The sequence below is a fragment of the Annulohypoxylon truncatum genome (assembly GCF_022578515.1).
Source record: "Annulohypoxylon truncatum strain CBS 140777 unplaced genomic scaffold F4807scaffold_14, whole genome shotgun sequence".
Taxonomy (NCBI): Eukaryota; Fungi; Ascomycota; class Sordariomycetes; order Xylariales; family Hypoxylaceae; genus Annulohypoxylon; species Annulohypoxylon truncatum.
Window position 1 is genome coordinate 345,003 of NW_025953800.1, and position 22,605 is coordinate 367,607.

Here is a 22,605-nt window from a genome sequence, read left to right on the forward strand (position 1 = left end):
ATTAGAATAGTACCTGTATGCAATCCAGAAAATCCGACAAAAGGGCATCGGTCATTCACATGGTTATTCCCTCTTCTCACTTCGATAGTCTCCTACCAATAACCTGTTGAAGTGTCTATTCGCTGAACATTTAAAGATCATAAATCAAGGCCATAGCTCCAAGAGAGATGTTGGTGGAACATAATTTTCGCATTGACCTCACGTAGTCAATGTTTCGAGCAGCAGAGATGGAGTCTGCCCATTCTTTGGCCAACACCAGATTCAGGTTCAACATCTATAACGCCCGAACTCTTACGATGTTTGAGTTCCGACATGGTGATTGGTTTCCTATCCCACCTGTGCAAGCGGCCGACCAATATCTTGAACCAACCTTCTACCACTCATGTTGTTTAGAGGGATCTGATGACCAGAATCTTTAACATGATATACTCGTTCTAAAAGAGACGTACACTTACTACCTTAGAAGTAATACGGCATCACCAGTATCGTCCAATGTCATTCAACTATCATCAATATGGCCATGTTGACCGACCTCTACTCGTCGATCGGCTCCGGAACCCCGCATCCGAGGCTTACTCCCGATCCTTTCGGGAGGACATGTCAAGCCGCGGCACAGAATGTGACAACGTCATAGTGCGTTTCAGCCATTCGAAGCGTGCATCTTCCAGCTTGTGGCTTTCTAGACATGCATATGTAAAAATGCGCACCCTGATCGGGTGCCACAGTACGGCATATATCGGATAAGCTTAGTCAAGAGTCACAGCGGGTTTCACTTCGGCTATCCTATCCGAACTCCTGTCCCGAGCTGATGCCGTCCGAGAGTTCAACACCTCAACACCATCATTTTCATGAGAGGCTGTTGCCTATTGGACTTAGGCAGAGTTGGCCGATGCTTCGTTGAAAGGTAAAATATTCGCTGAAGATCATTGTTTCATTAGCGGTGACATGGGCGCTCATGTTGATCCTTATTCTATTATGACTCACGGAGGGAGCTGGAGGTCCAAGCACACCATACAATTGATATGGATACCTACATTTGCATATTTAAATGCTTAAGCATCTCGTACAATAGCTACCTATATTTGCTCCATCGAATAGTTATAACATTTATGATAATTATCGTTTGCTTATACGAGTGTCTCACATCTCGAGTACTTAGTCTGTTGGTGTATTCGTGTCAGAACAAACGGTTGAAGTCTCTGATTATTATAATCGCCCAGGCAACATCCGGCACTATTATAGTCGTGTATCACACTCTTCTCTCTTCCTTCGCGTTTTCTTAATGCGATGGACCATTTTAATGAATTGTCTTGAATTATTCCGTCAGAGAGATAGGAAGATTCAAACAATTGGAGAATAGGAGAAATGGGGAACGGGTGGCCTAAAAACGCCCCTGATGCCCCTGCAAAACAAAGAATGATTGGCTCTCGTTGGCTCTCATTGGTTCCCAAATATCAGATCGCGGGGCACTTTGGAGTTATGCTTATGTGCTACGATAGGAAATATGTAAACAATGCATATGGTGGGCGGATCATCCCCACTAAGTGAACCACATAGATGGTATGCTTGTTTACTTACAGCACTGGGGTTGACCGAGACGCGACCTTTAAAAGGGTTTTATGTGCTGGTAAAACATCCTATTGGACTTACTCATATTCCACTGCATTCGACGAATTGAGGAACTTTGTAAGCTTACCTACCTGGAACCGATATTAGTATCGCGTTAGGTTGTCCCTTTACAAGGCCGACAACCATCACGACTACGAAATGAGAGACGAACGAGATGTTCCCATCGCGCTTCGTCGCACGCCGCGGCTCAGCGTTGGAAAGGCAGCGCCTTCGGATCTTTCGCGGTTGGAAACGGCCACAGCAAGTTTAAGGACCCCAACTAAACCCAGATCCAAGAAGCGAGTCCGGTTCTCAGACCCGGGCCCAGAGATCGAACACCATAATGCGGCCTCGACAACCGGGCTAACACCCATGGTCCGCCGCACAACCCTCGGTGTTGCTCCATCGCCAAAACGAAGACGACACTCGGCACCAACTAGTCGGAGGTCCAACTCAGAAGGTGAAGAGGACGAACTAAGCTATAATAGCAATGGAAACAGCGGCAACGAAATACGCTTTCTCTCACTACGCCAGGTCCTCGACGATCGCGTCAAGCGGCGCATCCGTCGAAACGGATTAAGCGAAGAGATGAACACTATCACCCAGGAGAAGCGGCGGCGCACGCAGGGCCAGAAGGCCGAGCTAGAGCGCCTGCAGCACGAGCTCGCGGAGAAGGACCATGAGATCGAGAGGCTGCAAAATTCCACCACCGTAGCTCAAGACACTGGTCGTATCATGGAGCTGGAGTACGAGATCGATTCGCTTAGGAACGAACTGCGCAGTAGATCCTCCGGGTCTGGATCTGGCCCCGATCCCGACCAGACGCAGGCTTACGACTGGACAATGGCTGCGAGGGACCCATTCTCCGATAGCTATATGGACGACGACGACGGCTTCGGGGACACTACGATGGCGGATCTGGTGTGCAGCACACCATCGAAGAACCGCGCATCGGCGTCTTTCCCCACGCCGCCTTGCACCAGCCCAACGATCCCAACGACCCCGTGTTCCATGCGGAGAGGCGCTCCCGTAACGCCTCAATCTCACGCCGGGGTTGGGATGCAAGCCGACATGGGCGTGCAAACATCATTCACCTTCCCGGACCCAGAAGAGAAAGAAGCGCTCGAAGCCGAGCTAGGGTCTCTGCGTCTCGAGTTAACCAAGTTAACTGAAGTCCTCGAGACCCACGAAGCCTTCAAGTCCCGCATCACAGACAAGCTCAGCGCGGTCCGCACCCCGACAGAGTCAGAAGAGAAGCCAACAACGATGGACGTAGAAGCCCACCTCGACACGGTCCTGCAATCGCTATCAGACCGGACCGCCGCACTGCTCGACCTCAACACGTCGCTCAGCGGCCTCGGCTTCCCGGGCAGCGACGCAAGCGAGATCATCACGTCGCTGACGAGCGCCTTCCGCTCCGCGCGCCTCGAGCTCGAGTACCTGACGCCGGGCGAGCTGACGCTTCCGCTGTCGTCGCGCGGCGCCCAGGTCCTCGACCTCGTGCTGGTCCGCCTGCGCGACCTCGCGCGCCAGGTCAAGGAGGACGAGGACGCCATCGATGAGTACCACGCCCTCGAGCTGTCGCTCAGGCAACAGCTCGGCGCGCGCGTCGACGCGATGGACCACATGCGGCGCCAGCGCGAGGAGGACCGGGCCGCGCTCTCCGAGCGGGATGCAAGGATTGCGGACCTGGAGGTCGGCGTCGAGCGCCTCAAGGGCGCGGCTGAGGGGTACCGGAGAGATGTGGCGGAGCTCGAGGGCCTCGTGCAGCGGATGGAGGACGAGAGCAGGACGGAGTCGACGCGGTTGAGCGCCGAGCTGGCGGGCGCGCAGGCCGAGGTCGAGTGTACGAGAGCCGGGGCCGCGAAGCTCGAGGCTAAGTTGTCGGCGGTGCGGGAGCAGGCCGAGGCTTTCAAGGCGCAGCTGGCGGATCTGCAGAAGCGCAAGGCGTGCGAGATGAGGGCGCTGAATAAGTATCACGGCACGGCGCTCGCGGTTAGGGATGCGAGGGTGTTGGAGCTGAGGAGGAGCATCGAGGATGTGAGTCGCAGTCTGCATGAGGCGCACTCGATGGTGCAGCGGCTTAGGGTCGAGAACTTGGGGTTGAGCAGGCGCGTGGATGAGGAGAGGAATAGGGCTACGGCGGCGGTTGATTCGATGAAGGTAGAGCTCGAGAGGGTGTTGAGGATGAGTGCAGAGTTCTTGGCTACGCCTACGAAGGACAGTGGTCGGAGTGGTTTGAAAAGGAGGAGTGTCGCTGTCGGCGGCGGTAGTGCTGATTCTGGAAGCAGCGGTGAAGGGGAAGAAGGAGAGGGCGAAACTACGACGCCTGAGGGCAGTCCCCTGAGCTCTGGCTCCTACCTCGCTGGCGCACTGGCGAAGTCGGGCAAGGGAAAGAAGAAGCGGAAGTATGACAGCGGCTTGGGACTACTCGATGAGGATGAAGATGGTTCCGTTGATCTTGTGTAAAATGCCTCATGATCACACGTTGCTTCACGCATCGCTCATGCAGTCACGCATTCACTACATTATTTTTTTCTATCTACCTACCTATGTACAAACATCACTTGTTTCTCGTTTCTTGTTTCCTGTTTCTTGTTTGTCTATCTACCGGCGTCGGATCTAGAAGACTACTGGGACTGCCGGAACTAGTTTGGAGGCAGTCGGCAATGGCGTGTTCGTGATGCTATAGCAGAACCGGATTTACTCTATGGATTGGGTCTAGTCCTCTGTATTGATACCGCGATGCTATGCCTCATCAAGGCCTCGCCTATTTTGACGAACGGGTTATAACTCCTAGCGCTTAAGCACTGTATATTCACATACATACTACTTCTAAACTACTGCTAACGACTACTACCTTCACATCCATATGATACCACCTAGTTGCCGTGTTGTCACCGAGCAGGTCCGAATGGGGAATCTGTTCACGAGTTTGGGTCTTGCCAACTTGATTCTATCCCGCGCTCGGGGTAAAGTTGGTGCACGTTCTGTCCTGAAAGGGATAGGTGATGGGGTCACGATGGCCACGCATTCGCCCTAGGACTTTGCAGCCTGCTTGTCTTGCCTGTGCCTGCCTCTGGGCATCCACTACCCCTTTTCTTAAGCGACGGCACCTAAGCGACGGCATTCGTACGCAGAGCCGACAGGTTTCGGCAGTGACCCCGTTGCCTCCGAGTCAAAGATGGGATGAAAATATCATCCATTCGCTCTCAGTAGACTCGTGGTGTTCCTGCACGTTGAACACGAGAGTGTAATCAATATTGTCATGTCATCTATTGATCTAATTCCAAGTTTTCTCGAAGGAACTTCCCATGAGATCTTCAGGAACGTGGATTTCTAAGCGCCTTGTCATCTAATAGATCGACCCCCTGACGAGGTCGACGATGCTATCACCATGGCTAGGAGTATGCGTAGTAAGATCACACCCATGGTACCCATGGCGGTTCCTATAAGCCGGGTCCAAGTTGCAGTCCAAGTTTGTAGGCGTCTGTATCGGTACAAGCGTAGAAGTACAATGCGTCGCTGACGACTACGACCTCACTTAATCCCAAGCTAACAGTCTTACAAGGGCCGAATCTCATTATCTGCATACGAACCGGCAAGCCAGTAAGCTATATTGTGTATGCGGCGCAAACAAGGCAAAATGCCAGTCGACAACATAGTCGACGACGGCGTGATATCTCGTGTTGGACTACCGAGCGGCTGGCAAGGCTGGGAATAGCATTCAGTTGTGTCGATCTTTCGAGATAATGGTATACTATAACAGGGTTTCCTCGAGTGAGAGCAGAGAACTAAACAGTATCTTGGGACCTGGCAAATCTACGGTTACATCGTACGATCATGCAGGGCCCAGCTAGCTTCCCTTGCTACCCCCAAGCGGTGCAGTGAGAAACGCACGTGTGAGCAAGAATCCGCAAAGAAGACCATTTCTGCCATTCTTGGGTCCTGGCCGGGGTCGCGGAGAAAAAGACGTTGGAGAGCTTCCAGAAAGAAAGGAGAAAAATCAATAAATCCCTATAATGGTAGTCTGTTAAGGCCCCTAGCGACAGTTCCGGCAAATATGCCCGGCCCCCATACCGCCCAAATGGCAATGATCGGCAGAGCCGTTGTCGTGGTCGGTGTGGCAGTGCTCTTTAGACGCCCCGGCGCCCTACGGGATGATGCAAGCGCGCATGAGGAGGGATTCCCGTGCGCAGGAACAGTTTTGTTTGGTACAGCGGGATGACGGAATAAGGGCCCAACATACCGTTGAACACGAGGTCTCATGCATTGGCGAGTCGTCGCCCGGTTAGGCCCTTTTATTGTTTTTTTTTTCCCTTCTTTTGACGACGACACGACGTTCAAGGAAAAAAAAAGTCCTCGAGCGCGCCTAAGCTACGCGACGCGACGAGGTATCATATCATGGGCGTTAAGGGGTCCTAGCCCCATCCCGTGGTCATGGTTATGCTTGAATTTGTCGCACCCTTGACCCTGAGGGTCGGTTCGGAACCGCGTGGCCGTGAAGGGGTTTCCCATAAACTGCTCAAAACAATTCGAGCATCAAAACGAACACTAACATCGCAGTTATTGTTCGAGGTAAGCAAAACATCCGTCCCAAGCACGTGGGATGGCTTGAAAGGGGGCGGCGGTGGAGTGGATAATCGACTCAAGGATGAGAGCGATCGGGAGGAAAGTCGGGTAGGCCCGAAAGGAATTCCCCTTAGGCTTCGATGCTTCTACTGCTATTGTATGGATGAGATGGGTGATCACTGATCAAAGTTAGGGATTCCTACGATCAAAACTGGGGATTTCCTCGCTATCGGGTGCAGCAAAGAATTGGGATTCTAGACTGCCAGATAGCCGCCGGAGAACCGCCAAACGACTCGGCCGTGGGTAACGTTTAGGGGATAGGGGTAGAATAATGTAGTTGTTTAGCTGCGATCCTCTGTAACCGGTTAAGCGTTAGCGCTTGATGGCCCTATAAGCAACGCTTATAAAGGCCAGGTACAGGAGGCGGCTTGACGGCACAGTGTTCTCCTTCACATACCTAGCAGCACGCTTCTACACCAAGCTAACCCTGGGGCCTGTAGAGGGATTTACTACATGGGGGTGTATGGAATGCGACGTAAAATCGATAGTCCGTCCTTCGCATCCGTGGGGCCAGTTGGGGCCAAGGTCGGTTCCGTCTCCTTTGGAGGTTCTAGAGGTCCTTCCAGGGACGGCGCATCGTCAAAAATCAGAGAGAACTCCTTTCCGGGGTTCGCGCCGGTGCAACCCTCCGAACAGGGCTTCTCGGCCGGGCGGGTAGCTTAACTATCTTTAGACATCGAACCTTGGACGAACCTTGGAAGTTCGATAACCTTGATAACTTTGATGACATCTCGTACTTCTCGTAATGGAAGTTACCGAGTAATTGTAATATAGGACTGGGGCCCCGAAAGAATCTGACAGGGAGGGGCGCAACGTGCTGCCAAGTTTCCTTAAAGCGGGTTCTACTTTCATGCAGAAGTCGGAGTTGGCGCCGTCATTGGATATCCCGAAAAATGCTTCTTCTTAGAATAGCTATACAGCCTTGACAGCTATGCGCTATACAGCGGGCGAGGCGAATTGAATTAAAAAACGAGGAGTTCCCTCGAGGAAATATTTTTGCAGATCTACAGAACATGCCCCCGTCCGGTTATCGACACGAGGTAGATCTGTAGATCTCGTCGATTTTCCTATTGTCGTGCCCTATGACATGCTGGCCCGTAGGAAATTTTAGCCACATGGCCTTACGCCCTGAGTCGTCAATAAGTCAAAGAGGAACCGGGAATATGCGAAAGTCGTTGGGGGTCGATGTGCCTCATTTACACCAATTGCGTTACTCGATAGGCACGGCGTTGCCCGAGGACAATACATCACCAAATCGTCAGTATGCGGACATAGGGATATCCGACCACCAACCACGATGGGCGGCTGACGAAGCCGCGCTCAAAAGGGAAAACAGTAACGGACGGAAGTCGCATTACTACAGCACGCTCGGCCGATGATGTGACCTTGAACCCGGTACGGATGAGCCAATGTCCCGTTAGGAATTTAGCACAGAGGTAAGTGTGGAGGGTATGTTGCATTGTAAAGCTTGGCATGCAAAACAGACATAGAATTCGGCTGGCGCATAAGATAATAGCGAAGCAGACATTCGAAAGTGGCTAAGGGAACGATAGGAACACAGCTGACTCCGACCCAACGAGTCCGTCAGGTAAGCCACACGAACCCCTTTCGAACGCGATAATGAGCCGGACATACTGCACATCAAGGCTATAAGTATTACCTGGGTAGTGACCGACGTGATAATGTGGCTAGCATCCACCGAAGGTGTCAAAGCCCGATATAGCGCCGGTCGATTATAGGGTTGTTATAGGCACTAAAGCACTACAACTCGAGCTGAGGGATTCTATTAAGGAATCTTCCTCGAGTATAATATGCAGTCATGGCCATATGCTCTTATATACGTCGATTGCATTGGTCGAAGGAGCTCAGACGCGAACCACAATACCTATCAGATGATATCGATAGTATACTGTGGGTTTCTTTAGGATTTCTCCAGCGAACCAGTCGGGATATTTATCTGGCGATGTTAGCGCAGCCTCGCTGCATGGGCCTCATCAGATAGCGCTGTAGCTTTAGTCATCTAGGACAATCCGATCTGTTATTGGGAGAGCCTCTGTTTCATGTAGAGACTAGTCCGATGCAAGACGTCAATGTGGCCTATGCCACGTCGACGATTATCGATTTGTTGACCTTGTAGAGAGTTGAGCCTGTCGCACAGCATGCAAACTCCCTGTAAGAAGGGTTACAAGAGCACGGTCGAAGACTGTTCGTGCAGCGAAGCGGTGAAAGCATGATAACCCGGACGAGTCGCGTCGATCCCGAGCGAACATTACCTTAGACTGCTAGGCTCGACGATGATAAAACACAGCTAAATATGTGAGACAGTGGAGATTCACCCTGCCCTCGAAATCGAACGAGGAGGTCAGAATTGAGGCCGGGACGAACTATTTTACACATAATCGCGCCACAAGTAAGTAACGCGACGTTACGGAACGACTCCCGGCGACCGTTGAATGTGCCGATATGCACCTCTAGGTGGATACACACGTCCTTAGTGCCTTCACCGCGGGGAAACGAAAGGGACACTTAGAGGCCCAAGCACGGTATGCAGTCCCCTATCCCTTCATCTTCAAGCCACATAAAAACTTGACCGATGACATGGTTTGTTGTTTTGCCATAATAAAAACTTACGAAGTATTTACCGGCACTGACGTTCGGGACATGATTTTTTTATCTACTCTCCAAATCAGTGCGGCTGTTAAACGGAAGTGAGACCCGAATGCTACATAGAGGTCGCTGAGTAGTACGGCTGAGATGTTGTGGGGAAGATCAATTCCCATAAGCTGCGGGATCGATCTACATAGGCAAATAAAGTAATCTGAACAATCTTCTTTTCTTGGCGGTCCGTAAATGTTAGTATGTATATGCCCGTCGGTCGAGACGTCGAAAATATTGTCGACAGAGCATATTGCTCCGACTGATTTTCACCCACCAAGATATTATGTATCTCGGGTACTTACCCGATAACGTGGAATGCTTAGATATTTTTGGCGACAATTAATAAAGGACGCGTATTGTATGATACCTAGATAGGTATACAATTAGGCAATGTGTGTAGTGCAAAGTGCATATGAATGCACAACTAGATCGCTTCCATGGAATGAGTATCGTGTACCACTCTCTGCTCATTTCCGGAACGGCAGATTGACGCCCTGTCAGGTACGGATCTATTGATTTATGAATTCACTCTCGAGGAAGGTAAACTGTGTAATTTGTGCGGGACTGCTTCTATTGGCAGCCGGCGGCTACTCTCTTCAGGGAGTGCAACTCGGAACCGAATTCGTTAGGCGTAGCTTCGCCACAATCGAGCCCGGGCTGCCTGGTCCAACAAAGCTCGTGGGTAGCATGTAAGGCATGGAAGTAATTAGACAGTGCTATCTGATTAAGGAAGGTCTGGGATTTAAGCTTGATTGGGAGTCTGGATTTCGCAAAAATTGATACCGCACACGTGCGCGAGAAGCAGTAAAAGTTGCTAGGTATGCTGCGAAGTGCGAGTAGATACCAGGGTTCCATTGGAGGATGACCTGGGGTTAACCGCGTGGGATGGTTGTGAAGGACGATTATTTAGTAGTAGGTAAGCTTGTAAGCGCACAGAAGTCACTTAACGGTTTGATCGCTACTTTGGCGACATTGGCGGCATCCATCCCTTTCTTTCATGCCGCGTGACATGTAGGACGGTGCGCTCGGAGAGAGAACCGATTCTTTCGTAAAATATGGCCGGTGCCGAGAATGATACGATACCTACTACGACCAAGGTAGGTACCTACGTCTGCCATCTCAGAGCCTCTTGTGTACTTAATTGTACTTCGACCGAATTGAGACTGGGACGTTGTCCAATTTCCTTATTGGGCGCATGACTTTGTAGACCTAGGCATGCCTGGAAGGCCAGCTATGTATTTACGAGCGCAAATCTTTGTGTAATACTAGTATGTGGAAGATCTTAAACAAGGAGTAAGGTCCGAGGCTCGATTCTCTTCGGACAAATACCATTTTTGGAGTTGGAGTTGGAGTTGGTGTTTGGTGTTAGGTAGAAATGGTAGACGCCGTGTGGTAGGCCCATAAACGTACGTGGACGAGAATTCGCTGACTCTCAATCATGACGTCAAGATTGTGGATTCTTGCAGCTAGGATCGAATAGGTAAACTCCAGGCTCTAGGCTCTGGATCCTTTTTGCATGAATGCATCGCCCTCTAACTCCAATCCCTTTTCGTGATGATTTGTTTAGTTTCGTTCAATTAGACCGACCTATGACGAATCCCAAAAGTAGTGACGGGAAAAAAGGCCCAAATAGGATTGAGTTGGAGAATAAGACGTCCAATTATTCCAAGGGTTGTAATAGAATAGTCGCTATAGGCTGTCGGTTTGCGAAATGCGAAAGGAGAGTTGTGGAAAATTGACCGGGCGAAGCGGGGGACCGGACTCCACTAGCGAACGGAGAAAAACGGGCGGGGAGGAGAGGAAAGAGGTAAGCAGAGAAAAGGGAATGGCAATTTGCTTAGGATAAGTAGACCATTTTGGTAAGTACGTGTACTCTTTGGTGTTGCCATATACTCGTACTTGTACATGGCTGCTTTAATGGCGGCATTCCTGGTGTGGCGGAAAGATGTGGCACAACCGCATCCAATTGCAATAGGGGAAATGGTAAAATCAATTGATATTGTCAAGCCACACTAGCAAGCGCAAGCGCGTCACTGAGCACGTGATGTAGCAGCGCCGCGGGAATCTCCATTGATGCCCATTTCCACCCAATCATTTCAATTCTTATAAATAAATACGGGGGTCGATCTGTGCCAAAATCCCCAGCTGTCAATCTTTCAATCTTTCTCGCTAGGGAATTTCTGATGTTGATCATGCTACGCAATACAGCAAGACAACAGCGGTAGCGAAAATAGCTTGTTTTTCTGTCACTTTTCTTTTACGAGTATCTATTATCGTTGTCCTTAAACGACTCGCTATTAATCAATACGCTTATTTCATATATCGGTTTGTTCTTGCCAGTTAGAGATCCGTATACTGTGTCATGCCGCCTAATTGTCTATTTATGTATACGCCGATTATTGTAAGTAATCAGTACCATGTAGTTTGGTAGTAACTACTACCTATAATCTACTTGTCCACCTGGGTCATAGCCCAGACTGGTCCCAGTGTGTTGGAAGACTGCAGACGCCATGATAGCGCCAGCCGCTACCATCCGACGTCATTCCCGACTAGACTTTCCCGGATTCCCTTTAGACAATTATCGCTCAAGTCCAAGTTAGTCTAGCCTATTCTTCTGGCGGAAAGACATACATAATTATCGTTCAGCCTCTGCCAGTGCCCGCAAAATAGGCCTGGCGGTGTAAGACATGCCCACGCGTCGATCAGCTCATGAAAAAAAAAATAGAAAAAGATTAGATAGGAGGGCCACAGCAGAAAACGACGATGTTAGATTATTTAGTTGCTCGCGCTTGTATTAGTCATTTAGTTAGTTACCTGACCGTCTAGAATTCAGTCTGGTAAAGGTCGATCGAAATCGCACTAGTAGTGAATCGACTGAGGTCTCCCCCACGAAACATGCTGCTGCTAGTGATGACCGCCTCGTGGGTGTGACGATAATTGTCTTATTGCCCGCGCGGACTTATAAGCAAAATGGGAGACAGATCAAGCGAATGTGACACCAAACGGCGTGCCCGTCTGATACCGGGACGAACATGCGGGAGCAACTCCCGTGGCCTGTCCGGCTGTTCATTACCGAACTTGAGACTACGTATAATGCCTTGTTTCTTACCAAGGCATAGCCCTTGTTGCGGGTTTTAAAAGGCTTAACTCCTTTGAATAGGGGCTGATAGTTTTCTCGCCTCTTTAACACCTTCAATTTGACAATGTTTCTAGGTCGGTCACCACAGCCGAAATAGATAACAATCTATTCAGGAGAAGGATAACGGTTCAGAGGTTGTATGGAATATTTTCCACTTAATAAAAGAATCAATGAGAAAATTATCTTCTGCTATAAGGTTGTTCTATTTAACCATTACCCATGCACTTACTGGCAGTTAAACTTAGAAATGTATTAAGCGAATATGCAAATCTACCTAGATGAGAACCCACAATGCAAATACAGAATGATTATATATTATACGGTACTATCTTCATCTTCAATTCTTTCCGAGCTTGATTAATTTACTTACACAATTACCTAGATAAGCGAATAGCTGACGTCGAATTCATTAAGTGTTTAAGAATAGAAAATGTTCCTATCACCACGTAGAAAATCTGTCAAGCTTTGAACTAACTTGATACGAACTCTTATTTGGATTTTCTATGCATATTGAAGACTTGGAATACGTAAGAGATAGATATGTACGGACGAAGCATAACATGCATTACTATTAAGTAAACTTTCCGAGTGGTCTAAACCTATAGTTCTGGCCGGCATAAGATGCAGAGACGAGGTAGCGTTGCGTCTCCGAGGACTAGACTAAACGAAACACCACAGCATCTACATAACATCACGAACCCACTCTGTCCGATCCCCCCTTTTGTCTCCCGTCGTCTACAGCTCCATGAGGAAATATCTCCTTTTCATAGTCGCAAAATACGGTAGTAGTAAAGGAAGATATTGAAAGTGCCGCAAACGTACATACATACATAGACGTACACCACAACCACGACCGTTAGAGTGCAAATGCTATGCTAAGTTAGCTGAATGGTGGACATAAACAGTAAGCATGCGGTAATCGAACAAGCCGACAATCCCATGCTAGCCGCATCTCAATCTAGCTCAGCCGCAGGGGAGAGACAGAAGCGAAGGCCTAAGTTTCCTTTTTACCATATTTGCTAACATCACGATGTATAGTTGCATGCGGTAGTGCATTAAATGTTTTACTATAGGGCCAAGGGCTACGCAGTGCTCGTAAGAAAAGATTATACTCGAATATTATGTAAGGCTTTAGTATACTATTTTAGAACCCAAAGCGAACAACTCGGTTCACATGCATTTACGAAAGGACATCGTTTAAAGACGTCTGTTTCGACTCTTTTATTAGAGCATACCCACATACAATATATGGAGAAAGGGGAGAGAGAGGACGGAGCAATAACCATAAGGCGCGATGACTTTCGCGAAGCCTTTTAGGGTTGGACCTTGCATCAATTTTGTGTATCCTTCGACACCCATGATCCGGGCTAGACTCCGTGGGGTACGTACTTTGCTTCATCAGCAACCGCGGACGTCAGGCAGGTCAGGTCCATCAATTGAAATGCATTACAGCATTACAGCCATCGCACCTAGTTTGCACTTCGTAGTTGCACTTGCGGTGGATTGTAGACGACAAGCCCCAAAGCCCCAGCACCCACTCTTGCAGCACGGAAGAGGGGGGGTTAGAGGGGGCGACTTTTCAGGGGGTTCCATGTACCGGTACGTACCGTACGCTGTGGGTAAGGTACAAGGGACTCGGAATAGAGGTTCCTAGATCTATCAGTCGCTGTTGCATTTGCCCCGGACTATCACCCCTTCCCATTATTCGACTTTTTACTATGAAAGAAGGTACCCAATGTATAAGCTAGCTAAAGTGGGTGGTTTTTGTACCTTGTAGATGCTTGAGTCCCAAATTCCACATGCCCACTAATTTTTGTATTGTTGCTTCAATCGCGCGACGTCCTCCCAGTCATCTTTAACCCCCCCGTGGTCAATAACAGAGATCATATCAAGCTAATACTTTGCTCATGCACAACCCAAAGAGACCAGGACCCTCCCTCTGACGGAGTTGCTACTACGATACCTGGGCAGGCACTCGGACGAGAAAGATGTATACTGTATCTAGCGCCCGGCCTGAATGGATGTGTCTGTATGGATGTAGGCATGTACTTCTACGGCCTTGCGCGGTACGTAGAGATTCTGCGCAGCGTCTATCTTTCTTCGGTGCTAAGGTGGACATTTTTCTCGAAATACACCCCCCTCTTTCTACGTAGCGAAGCCCAAAAACCACACGCCCCTCCTTCCCAGTCGTGCTCTGGAGGTTCAGTCGAGCCTACCTCTTTTCTTAGCTTCCGCAGTGTCTTGTACTCTTGTACTTTCTCTTTTCGTCCGAACCTCTTATGCTTCTAGTCCACTCATCCACTCATCCACACAGTCTTCATCATATCTTCTATTCGCATCTCACCGACCCATACCAATACCCATACATAGCTATATCCATACCCGTCATACCCATACCACATTGATCCATACCCATACCTCTACATACATATCACATACATACATAACATAGCCCGCCAGCGCCGTCACTTACACCACATACCTCTTCTGATTTATGCCGCCACCATCGTCTACCACCTACCACCACCAACTACCGCCGCGAGTCTCTATACCCTGACAGGACCCTAGCTACTACATACAAAAACCATACACACGCACACACAAAGCTCCAAAGCTTTACACACAGACATACACACACATATATATATCTACTAAAGGATACCCAACTGGACCGGGTCGGGCCAGCATAACAGTCGGAGTCAGAGACCAGCAGAGAGGGAGAGAGCAAAAAAGAAAGACAAGAAAAAACAATAAGACAGAAAGAGGGATTCGACTATTTGGACTTCGATGAAGACTCAAGTTGCGAATTTCCTACAAGTACCACCAATTCCACCTGGAACACGTTAAAGTCCAAGTACCCACTACGCAATCTTTTAGTGAGCTGTACTATATTACTACCAGGTCACCCTTCTATCGAATCAGCTTCTATTCATATACATAATCCCAATCCGCTCGCTACTCACCTGTCTTCTTTTTTTTTTTACCGCCTCTTCGAATTCATTACTCTGACACAAGCCACCCCAATCTAAACACCCCCCCTTCCTCACGATCGTTCTAGACGTTGCGCCGTGCCGTTCCCCCCTTCTGGACTTCCACGATATTTCCATCGCATAACGTCAACAGCCCACGAAAAAGCCCACGAAAAAGCACCAACGCACGTAAGCGCAGCCACCAGCTCAAAACGACTTACACGCGGACCTTTCTATTACTTTGCGCCGTCTTTTGCCTGGGCCGCTTTGGGTCGATCTCCTAAAGCTCGCATGGTTCACATGGTTTACATGGTTCGCATGCTTCCAACTCACCCGCTAGTCTTAATCCCTTAAAAGGATTCCCATTTTAGGCCCATATTGAAAATCCGTCGGTATCGCTGTCTTGCGACGGCATCCGTTTGAGTACTTTCCAGATGTTTCGCCAAAGGTGAGTTCTCCTTGATTCCGGTCACCGACTACCAGCACCAACTACCTTGAGCCCTTGCATGCAAATACCTCGCTGGCAGGCGTCCGTGGGAAAATGACATGATTAATCCCGTTGATGCCTTATACCTTGTCTATGTGCGACAATTCCTCATCCTCGCTCCACCTTGCTAACAACGTTCGCGTTTTGTCTAGGACTAGTACACAGAAGCCTGGCGATGAATTGCTTGCCAACTTCCGACAACAATTTCCCGAGGTCTCGGTGGTAGCCTCATCTACGGCTTCGGGAGCGCCAGCGCAAACCACTGTGACTGCTGATAACTCGGTTCTTGTTGCGCCGGGTCCAGAACCGTATGTTGCGATCTCTCTCAGACTCATCTAGGCGCATAGTATCTCTTAACTCATCATCTATCTCTTATGACGGCATCTATAAATCTGGGTGTGAGGCGGTGCAAGCGCATCTTGGGGAAGCTTCGACAGTTCGAGCGCGGGGTATTCCGCTGACCCCCAGCTCGAATACCACTGCAGCACTAATACCCACGATCCTACTACTAGATAGGGATCAGCGAAATAGTAAGGGAAAAATCACAAAGCTAACCCGAAATCATTCTAGACATCAAAGCACAACTCAAGATGTATACCGAGATCAGGATCCCACGCCACGGGCTTCAGGCGCGGAATGGAGATTCACACCTTCGTTGATGGATCCCAATTCCTTCTCTTTTAGTACCTTCGCAAACCAACCGCCGGGCTACTACACGCCCACGCCCGGCGGTACCAATACGATTTACCATTCGCAAGCTGGTGACTTGCATACTCCCTCAATGGGCCTGGGGATGGGACTCGGCACCCCGCTGTCGCTTCCAACCAGCGAAGGCGCCATCCAGGCCGGACCGGCCATGATAGACCTTACCCAGTTCCACCAGGGTGTGCCGCCGCACCACTTTCCACAGCCTTACAACCCGTTCATCCAGCCGACTCCTCCCCAACCTTCGTTTGCGCCTTCATCATTCGTGCATCAGGACACCGGATACGAGACGATGGACCACGATGGATCACCTCTCGACTCGGATAGCCACGAGGAACACATGGGCTCGATGGGAGCTACATTCCATTCGCAATCACCACCTAATATGCTCGGTTTCCAACATAGACATTTTGGAGCGCCTATGACCCACTTGTTACCCCCTTCGGCTGATAAGTTCCGTTTCCATTCGACATTAAACGCGCCGACGGCGATGATCAAACACGCGGACGAAATCCCGGTAACATACTTAAACAAAGGACAAGCATACTCACTAGCAGTAATTGACACAGCGAGTACTTTACCCATCGCGCCTGGTACGAAGTATCGGACTTTCGTGCGCATATCCTTCGAAGACGACCAACAACGGCAAAAGCCGGGCGTCTGTTGGAGTTTATGGAAAGAGGGCCGAGGGACTAATGAGGCGCACCAACGGGGCGGTAAGCTACAAGCTGTCGAGTATGTCGAGGCTGGGCAGCCCGCCGAGGGTGATGATAAGCGCACTCGTATCGAACTCGAGACCGCTTCCTTCGACGGGTTCTCGGTTATTTGGACTCCGGGTGTAAATGGCGCCGCGGAGTGCAATATCGCAGTTCGTTTTAACTTCCTCTCCACCGATTTTAGCCATTCCAAGGGTGTCAAAGGCATCCCAGTAAGACTTTGCGCTAAGACTACTGCCTTATTATCGAACGATTCGCCCCCCTTGTCAGACCCTGCATTTGAGATCTGCTACTGCAAGGTCAAGCTATTCAGGGATCATGGAGCAGAGCGAAAGCTCTCTAACGATGTTGCTCATGTTAAGAAGACGATCGACAAACTGAAGCAGCAGATAGCTCAAGCAGAAAGCGGGGCCAAGGACTTTGGAAAGCGCAAACGGGGTGGTGGTTCACACGCAAAGGCACAAGAGCATCAACGTCCAGGAAAGGCCCCAAAGCACAAGAGAACATGGTCAATGTCATCAGCAAGCTCCGGAGGAGGCGGCGGCGGTGCGCGACCCTCGCTCGAAGACGATTTACACTTCAAACTACAAACGCTACAGGATATGTTCACAAGCACCCGACCTGTGAGCATTTTATACTTGCGCGGCGACGACTTAGACGACCCAGACTCGCACCCGGTAAGCTTACCTGGAGAGCCTACCGATCTTACCAAAGTCGAGTCAAAGGAGGGCACTGCATGGCGAAGCGGGCGAAGTTCAGTTACTGGGTCATCGCTCGTCTCTCCCTCGCCGAGTTCTATGTCAATACACTCGCAATCGGCCAGCACCAACCAATGGAACGACTTCACGAGTGGCGGAGAAGCGCCTAGTGCGAGAAGACCATCCGACAAGCCAGTTAAGGTCCGTAAAGTGGATGATGATGGAAACCTGAGCGGTTGGATAGAAGTACTCGAAGTTGATCCATTATACAAACCACCTACCGAGAGACCTGCAAAGCCTATCGCATGCTTCTACGTAGCCCGACGATACCCTTCCGAACCCGAGAAACGCGAACTTCACCGAGCGGTCTACCTAACTCGAAGGACGACGTCGGAGTTGGTGTCTCGAATTTCTACCAAGTGGGGCATCGATTCCTCAGCCGTCGTGAGGGTCATCCATGTCCTTGAAAATGGACTACAAGTAGAGGTAGACGACGATGTAATTCAGGCATTATCCGAAGGCCAAGATATGACACTCGAAATTGCGGAAGTGGATCGAAGCGTACCCCAGCCTAAGCAGGAATGGGAACTGATGGCTGTCGACCGGTCCGAAGGTGACAGAAATTCACAACACAGCGTATTTCGCACAACAACGGGCTACGAACTACGACTTACATTTTAAAATTCTTTGCGCGCTTGATGAACATTTGATGTGGATTTATTTTTTATTTCAAGGATTATATTCTAGGGCTGGGAGACCATCATCCGGAACCGGGTCTAACATCATATCTGTTAACGAACATGAGTACTTATACCCAGCGAACAACCGGCGGGACTTTGATTTATTACATCTGGCGTTCGAGCGGGTCATGAAAAGATACCATCCCCTTAGAGGGCAGCTCTGTTTCTCTACGTCCCTTTTGTTGTGGTGGACCAACGTTTGTATCGTTTTTAGACTGATGATGCTACCTACGCATATATTAGAGGGGATTATGGCTTCTTGTATTAACAACTACTTGTGATGGAGGGTGGGCGCTTGTCAGAACGCTACCCCGAGCAAATTTCTTGGGGCATGGGATATACCCAGTTGGATCGTCTGTACCTGGCTCCCTTGGAGCACGAGATCTTTTGGGAAGAAGGGGGCATATTCTGGAAAGACGGCAGGGTCAACTAGGACGGCCCGGTCCTATTGTATGAGGAGTGTGCCTCATTGGCTCACTCGGTGGGACTTCATCTTCAGCACTACACTATTTTACGCTACTATATTTTATTTGTGGCGAAGGGTCTCGTGATACTGGAATTAATAGTATACATAATACAAAATAAGAGAGATGTCTAATGTGGATGTCATACCATTAAATCATTTCACGATTCGTTCATCTGCTTGGCTTCTCGATCGTGACGGTACACGCCCAAAACATCAGGCCATACCGACCATAGGAAAAGTCTCGCCCAACGTTGTCCGATACATACCCAACTAGGTTTAGTGGGATGACGAGGCCTTAATCTCCTAGAAGCAATCGCCAATCTGTCTGCGACGGTGATCTCGATCGGGACTATGGTCTTAGTGTAGGTGTAGGTACCTTAATTTCATAACATTAGGTACCTGGCATCATCGATTGTTATGTAGTATATTTGTATTTCCTCCGTCGTTGTAGGATTCGCTCACCTTGCCGCGGGGTGCCCCTTAAAACAGTTATTTCATTAAACCGATTTTAGCAGCACCTACTAAGACAACGTTAAAAAACTTTAAATGACGGCTTCTCCCTTACCCACGGTCGCATTGCATATTAGAAGGGCTGAACACCTGAGGGCCTAGAACACATTGGGAGTACATTCGCTATGTATTGGTTTAGATATGGTTAGCACTGGTTTGGAGAGGCTTATTAAGGCGTAACGACATCCTTGCCAGCTAGTATCGGTGTAAGTGCTCAGGCCATAACGACGACAGAAATAGGTTAGGTATCATCAGCTGTTCAGTCGTCCGCTGATGCTACATAAAGAGAAAAAAGATCGGGAAAAAAGGGCATCGGACCCGGAGTACGCGGCAAAATAAGACGGCATAAATAATGTGAAGGACGGGAAGCGCCGAGCACCAGAGGATTGTGCACAGGCTATTTGATGGATGTTTTGGTGTTAGAAATTTTGTGATAGAAAAGAGAAGTTTACTGTAATGGATCTAATGTAGGTAATATTATGCGTTAAATGCCGGTACTTGGCTGCCGTATGTATTTACAAGGTACTTGGCGTAGTAGCGGACCAAACATGTAGCGGCCGAGATGTCTGTGGCGTTTCTGAGTGGCTGGACTAGGTAATTCTGGAGCTGTTTCAAAGTTACGGCTGCCAGCTGGAGGCCCTGGAAGGTTTAATCCGCCCCGCACAGGAAGGCGCGGAACTCCGGCACCAAGATGCTGGGTTCCTTCTGCAGGTGATTTGGACGAGCTGGATGGACGTACTATGGGTGCTACGGTACTAGCTCGCAGCTGCCACAATCTGTCACAATCTCACAATCTGTCCCTCCTATTAAAACAAATAGCAAATCTATTACAAGGGTCGATGGCTTTTTTTCACCTTCTTCCCTCTTCAAATGAAAACAATCAAAACGCCTTCATACCCCGGAAACTCCGGGCAATCACAGATGAACGATATAAACGAAATAAACAAAATGTCCCGAGAGAAGAAAAAGAAACGAAACATCTGACACTTACTCATTAGGATGACTTTAAGGATGACCTCATTTAAATCTGAAGCAAGACTCCCCCCACCCCCGGCCTTTATCGTAGTAGTTTAGCGGCCGGCGTTGCTTGTGCAATTTGTTGTTGTTAATGCGTCCTCTTACATGAAGACCTTCCTTCCACCCGCTCTCGTCAATGTTATCATCGCTTGCGTTGTGGGGTTGATAATCTCGGTGAGAGGGAATAAGACTATGTAAGAGAGGGATCATGGGATCATGAGATTGAGGGAGGTGCCGAGCTACAATACAACAATACCACAAGCGACATTTCCTCGTCAGGCATCAAAACAACTCATCAACTATATCGGTAACACTGTCGGCTTTCCTAATCAAACTAAGCAGAAGATTTACACCGCTGCCACCGCTGTCATTTCCATCTATTCCTCTAACGCCTTACTGACCGTACCGTCATCATTTCCCCGAGCCTAATGTGGTTTCGCCCTTCCAGCGTCCCACGGTGCCCACCTGCCTCCCCGGCCTAAACGTGGGATATGGAGACATGGGGTATGGTGATTGTTGACCTGACGTTGGGAATTCTAGCCCAAGAAAGCCACAAATGATGATCGACGCCTGGGTTGAATTGGGGCAGTGCACACGGACCTCTCTTCGAAAACTCCACAGCGCTGTGGCGAGTGGTTTGCGCGTTCCGCATAGTGTCCCAGTCGCTGTACAACTTCATATGCGGCTATCTCGTGTCACCGTCGCCCAAATAGACGGGCTTACTTTAGATGCCGTGGTACATGATTCTTGAGGTTGTCGGAACAGATGTTACCCTGCCTACCCAATGCCTTGGGGATGCGGTACACCTACCAGGATGGACTTCATCCCCACGTTCCTACACCGTGAATGATGTACCTGTGCACCTGTGTCGATATGCTAGACTAACTGCATACATAGGTAGTTTAGGTTCGACCAACTCGCGGGACCTTACCTACGTGGGAGACATGCAGGAACTGAAATACTTCCAGCTCGGCTCTGTATGGTTTTCCCGAAAGGAATCGATATGAAACTCCCGAGTGAAATTCCTCTAGGTAAGAATCTTGAAAATCCCTTAGTAAGGGAAAATTTCAATGACAAGCTTGTTGCCGATCTCCAGTCTCTGGACGGCATCTGCCAAAGCTAGCATTTATCCTACTCTTTCCTTTCATCTCCAACTTCGACTTGCGCCCGAGAGGAATTGACTTCCTTGAGTGATTAGCGATCAATTATAAATTGAAGAGCGCCAATAGCGTTTAGTCTCAGGCAACACATATTCGCTGTGCTACCGACTCAGCATCTTACACCCCCATCCTCCGTGCTACTGATCATAAAGATGAGGAGAACGTATGTCAACACATGTCAACACGGAATGCATAATCACATGGCTAGGCGCAAAACGGCAATCAGCATTTTAGTATCCAGCTGAACATGAATGATCCCCCCTCTCATTACGTATAGTAGGGCGATAAGTCGATAAGTGCATCGACGATCGAGATAGTTATCAGCTGGCTTCACATGAAATTTGGCGTTTTCCTCGGCCTTTACAGCGCATCGCATTACACTACAGCACGCCTAACTATTAGGGATTGCCAGCTGGCCTGTGTGCTGTAGAGGGTACGAATAGCGCCTACTTAGGCCCCTAAAGCTGCAGCTAGTAGCGTTCCTTGTAGCGCGTGGTAAGGAAAATTTCGCTACAGCTTACCATTGGAGATTTATTGGGGCCCTGCATAATGCAGCTGTGACGCGCTGCGAGCCCCGGCCCGGTCGTTCAGTTAGTGGGCAGTTCAGCGACCGAAGTATTGGTACTTGTAATGACAATCACCATTAGGGGGGCCCTAGGGGGGCTCACTCGCCACAGTCTGCCCTAGGCCTACGGGAGGCTTGACCCCCGCTACCACTCCGAGACTCACCACAATTCCCGATCGACCTTATACCGGAGCCGACCGGTAGAGGAAGCTGCGAAGGGAGGGTTTACCATCGTACTATCGTTGGGCATAACGGCGATGCGTTGGTAGCGAATCTAGGCGGCCTCGATATAGGCGAAGTTCGGTCATCTTCCACTCGGAACTCGACCTATCGACCAATTGTCGCACGCGCATGCGCCTTTCCGAAAGACATGAGGCGTGTCTACGCAAAATTCCTCAGGAACAGGCCGATCCAGACCAGACAGTATGGAGGCCTCCCTTCGGCCACGTGTAGTCGTAATCTACGACATCCGCATGTCTCATCTAGAACCGGGTCCAATGAGATTCTCGAAGCGGTGTTTATTTCAGCTGGCCAG

General features: G+C 49.4%; 3 protein-coding genes across 3 annotated transcripts; all 3 read left to right on the forward strand.

Moving 5' to 3' along the window:
• Positions 1–803: 803 nt before the first annotated feature.
• On the forward strand, positions 804–1,316 carry F4807DRAFT_424037 (uncharacterized protein). Its single transcript, XM_047997836.1, has one exon. It carries the CDS (start codon positions 1,023–1,025, stop codon positions 1,281–1,283), a length of 261 nt encoding a protein of 86 aa, XP_047854677.1. The 5' UTR covers positions 804–1,022; the 3' UTR covers positions 1,284–1,316.
• Positions 1,317–1,482: 166 nt separating this feature from the next.
• Positions 1,483–4,465, forward strand: F4807DRAFT_424038 (uncharacterized protein). The gene has a single exon (XM_047997837.1). The coding sequence runs from the start codon at positions 1,768–1,770 to the stop codon at positions 4,075–4,077; it is 2,310 nt and encodes a 769-aa protein (XP_047854678.1). The 5' UTR covers positions 1,483–1,767; the 3' UTR covers positions 4,078–4,465.
• A 10,891-nt stretch (positions 4,466–15,356) lies between these two features.
• F4807DRAFT_71622 (CP2 transcription factor-domain-containing protein) lies at positions 15,357–18,763 on the forward strand. The gene is made up of 2 exons (XM_048003390.1): positions 15,357–15,801; positions 16,064–18,763. The coding sequence occupies exons 1-2, from the start codon at positions 15,569–15,571 to the stop codon at positions 18,291–18,293; spliced, it is 2,463 nt and encodes an 820-aa protein (XP_047854679.1). The 5' UTR covers positions 15,357–15,568; the 3' UTR covers positions 18,294–18,763.
• Positions 18,764–22,605: the final 3,842 nt, after the last annotated feature.

What these genes read in the sequence shown, in the direction of transcription:
- F4807DRAFT_424037 (XM_047997836.1), top strand. Translation starts at nt 1,023, where the DNA reads ATGGATACCTACATTTGCATATTTAAATGCTTAAGCATCTCGTACAAT.
- F4807DRAFT_424038 (XM_047997837.1), top strand. Translation starts at nt 1,768, where the DNA reads ATGAGAGACGAACGAGATGTTCCCATCGCGCTTCGTCGCACGCCGCGG.
- F4807DRAFT_71622 (XM_048003390.1), top strand. Translation starts at nt 15,569, where the DNA reads ATGCCTTATACCTTGTCTATGTGCGACAATTCCTCATCCTCGCTCCAC. An exon ending in GTTGCGCCGGGTCCAGAACC is followed by an intron (nt 15,802 to 16,063) that starts GTATGTTGCGAT and finishes AAATCATTCTAG; the next exon opens with ACATCAAAGCACAACTCAAG.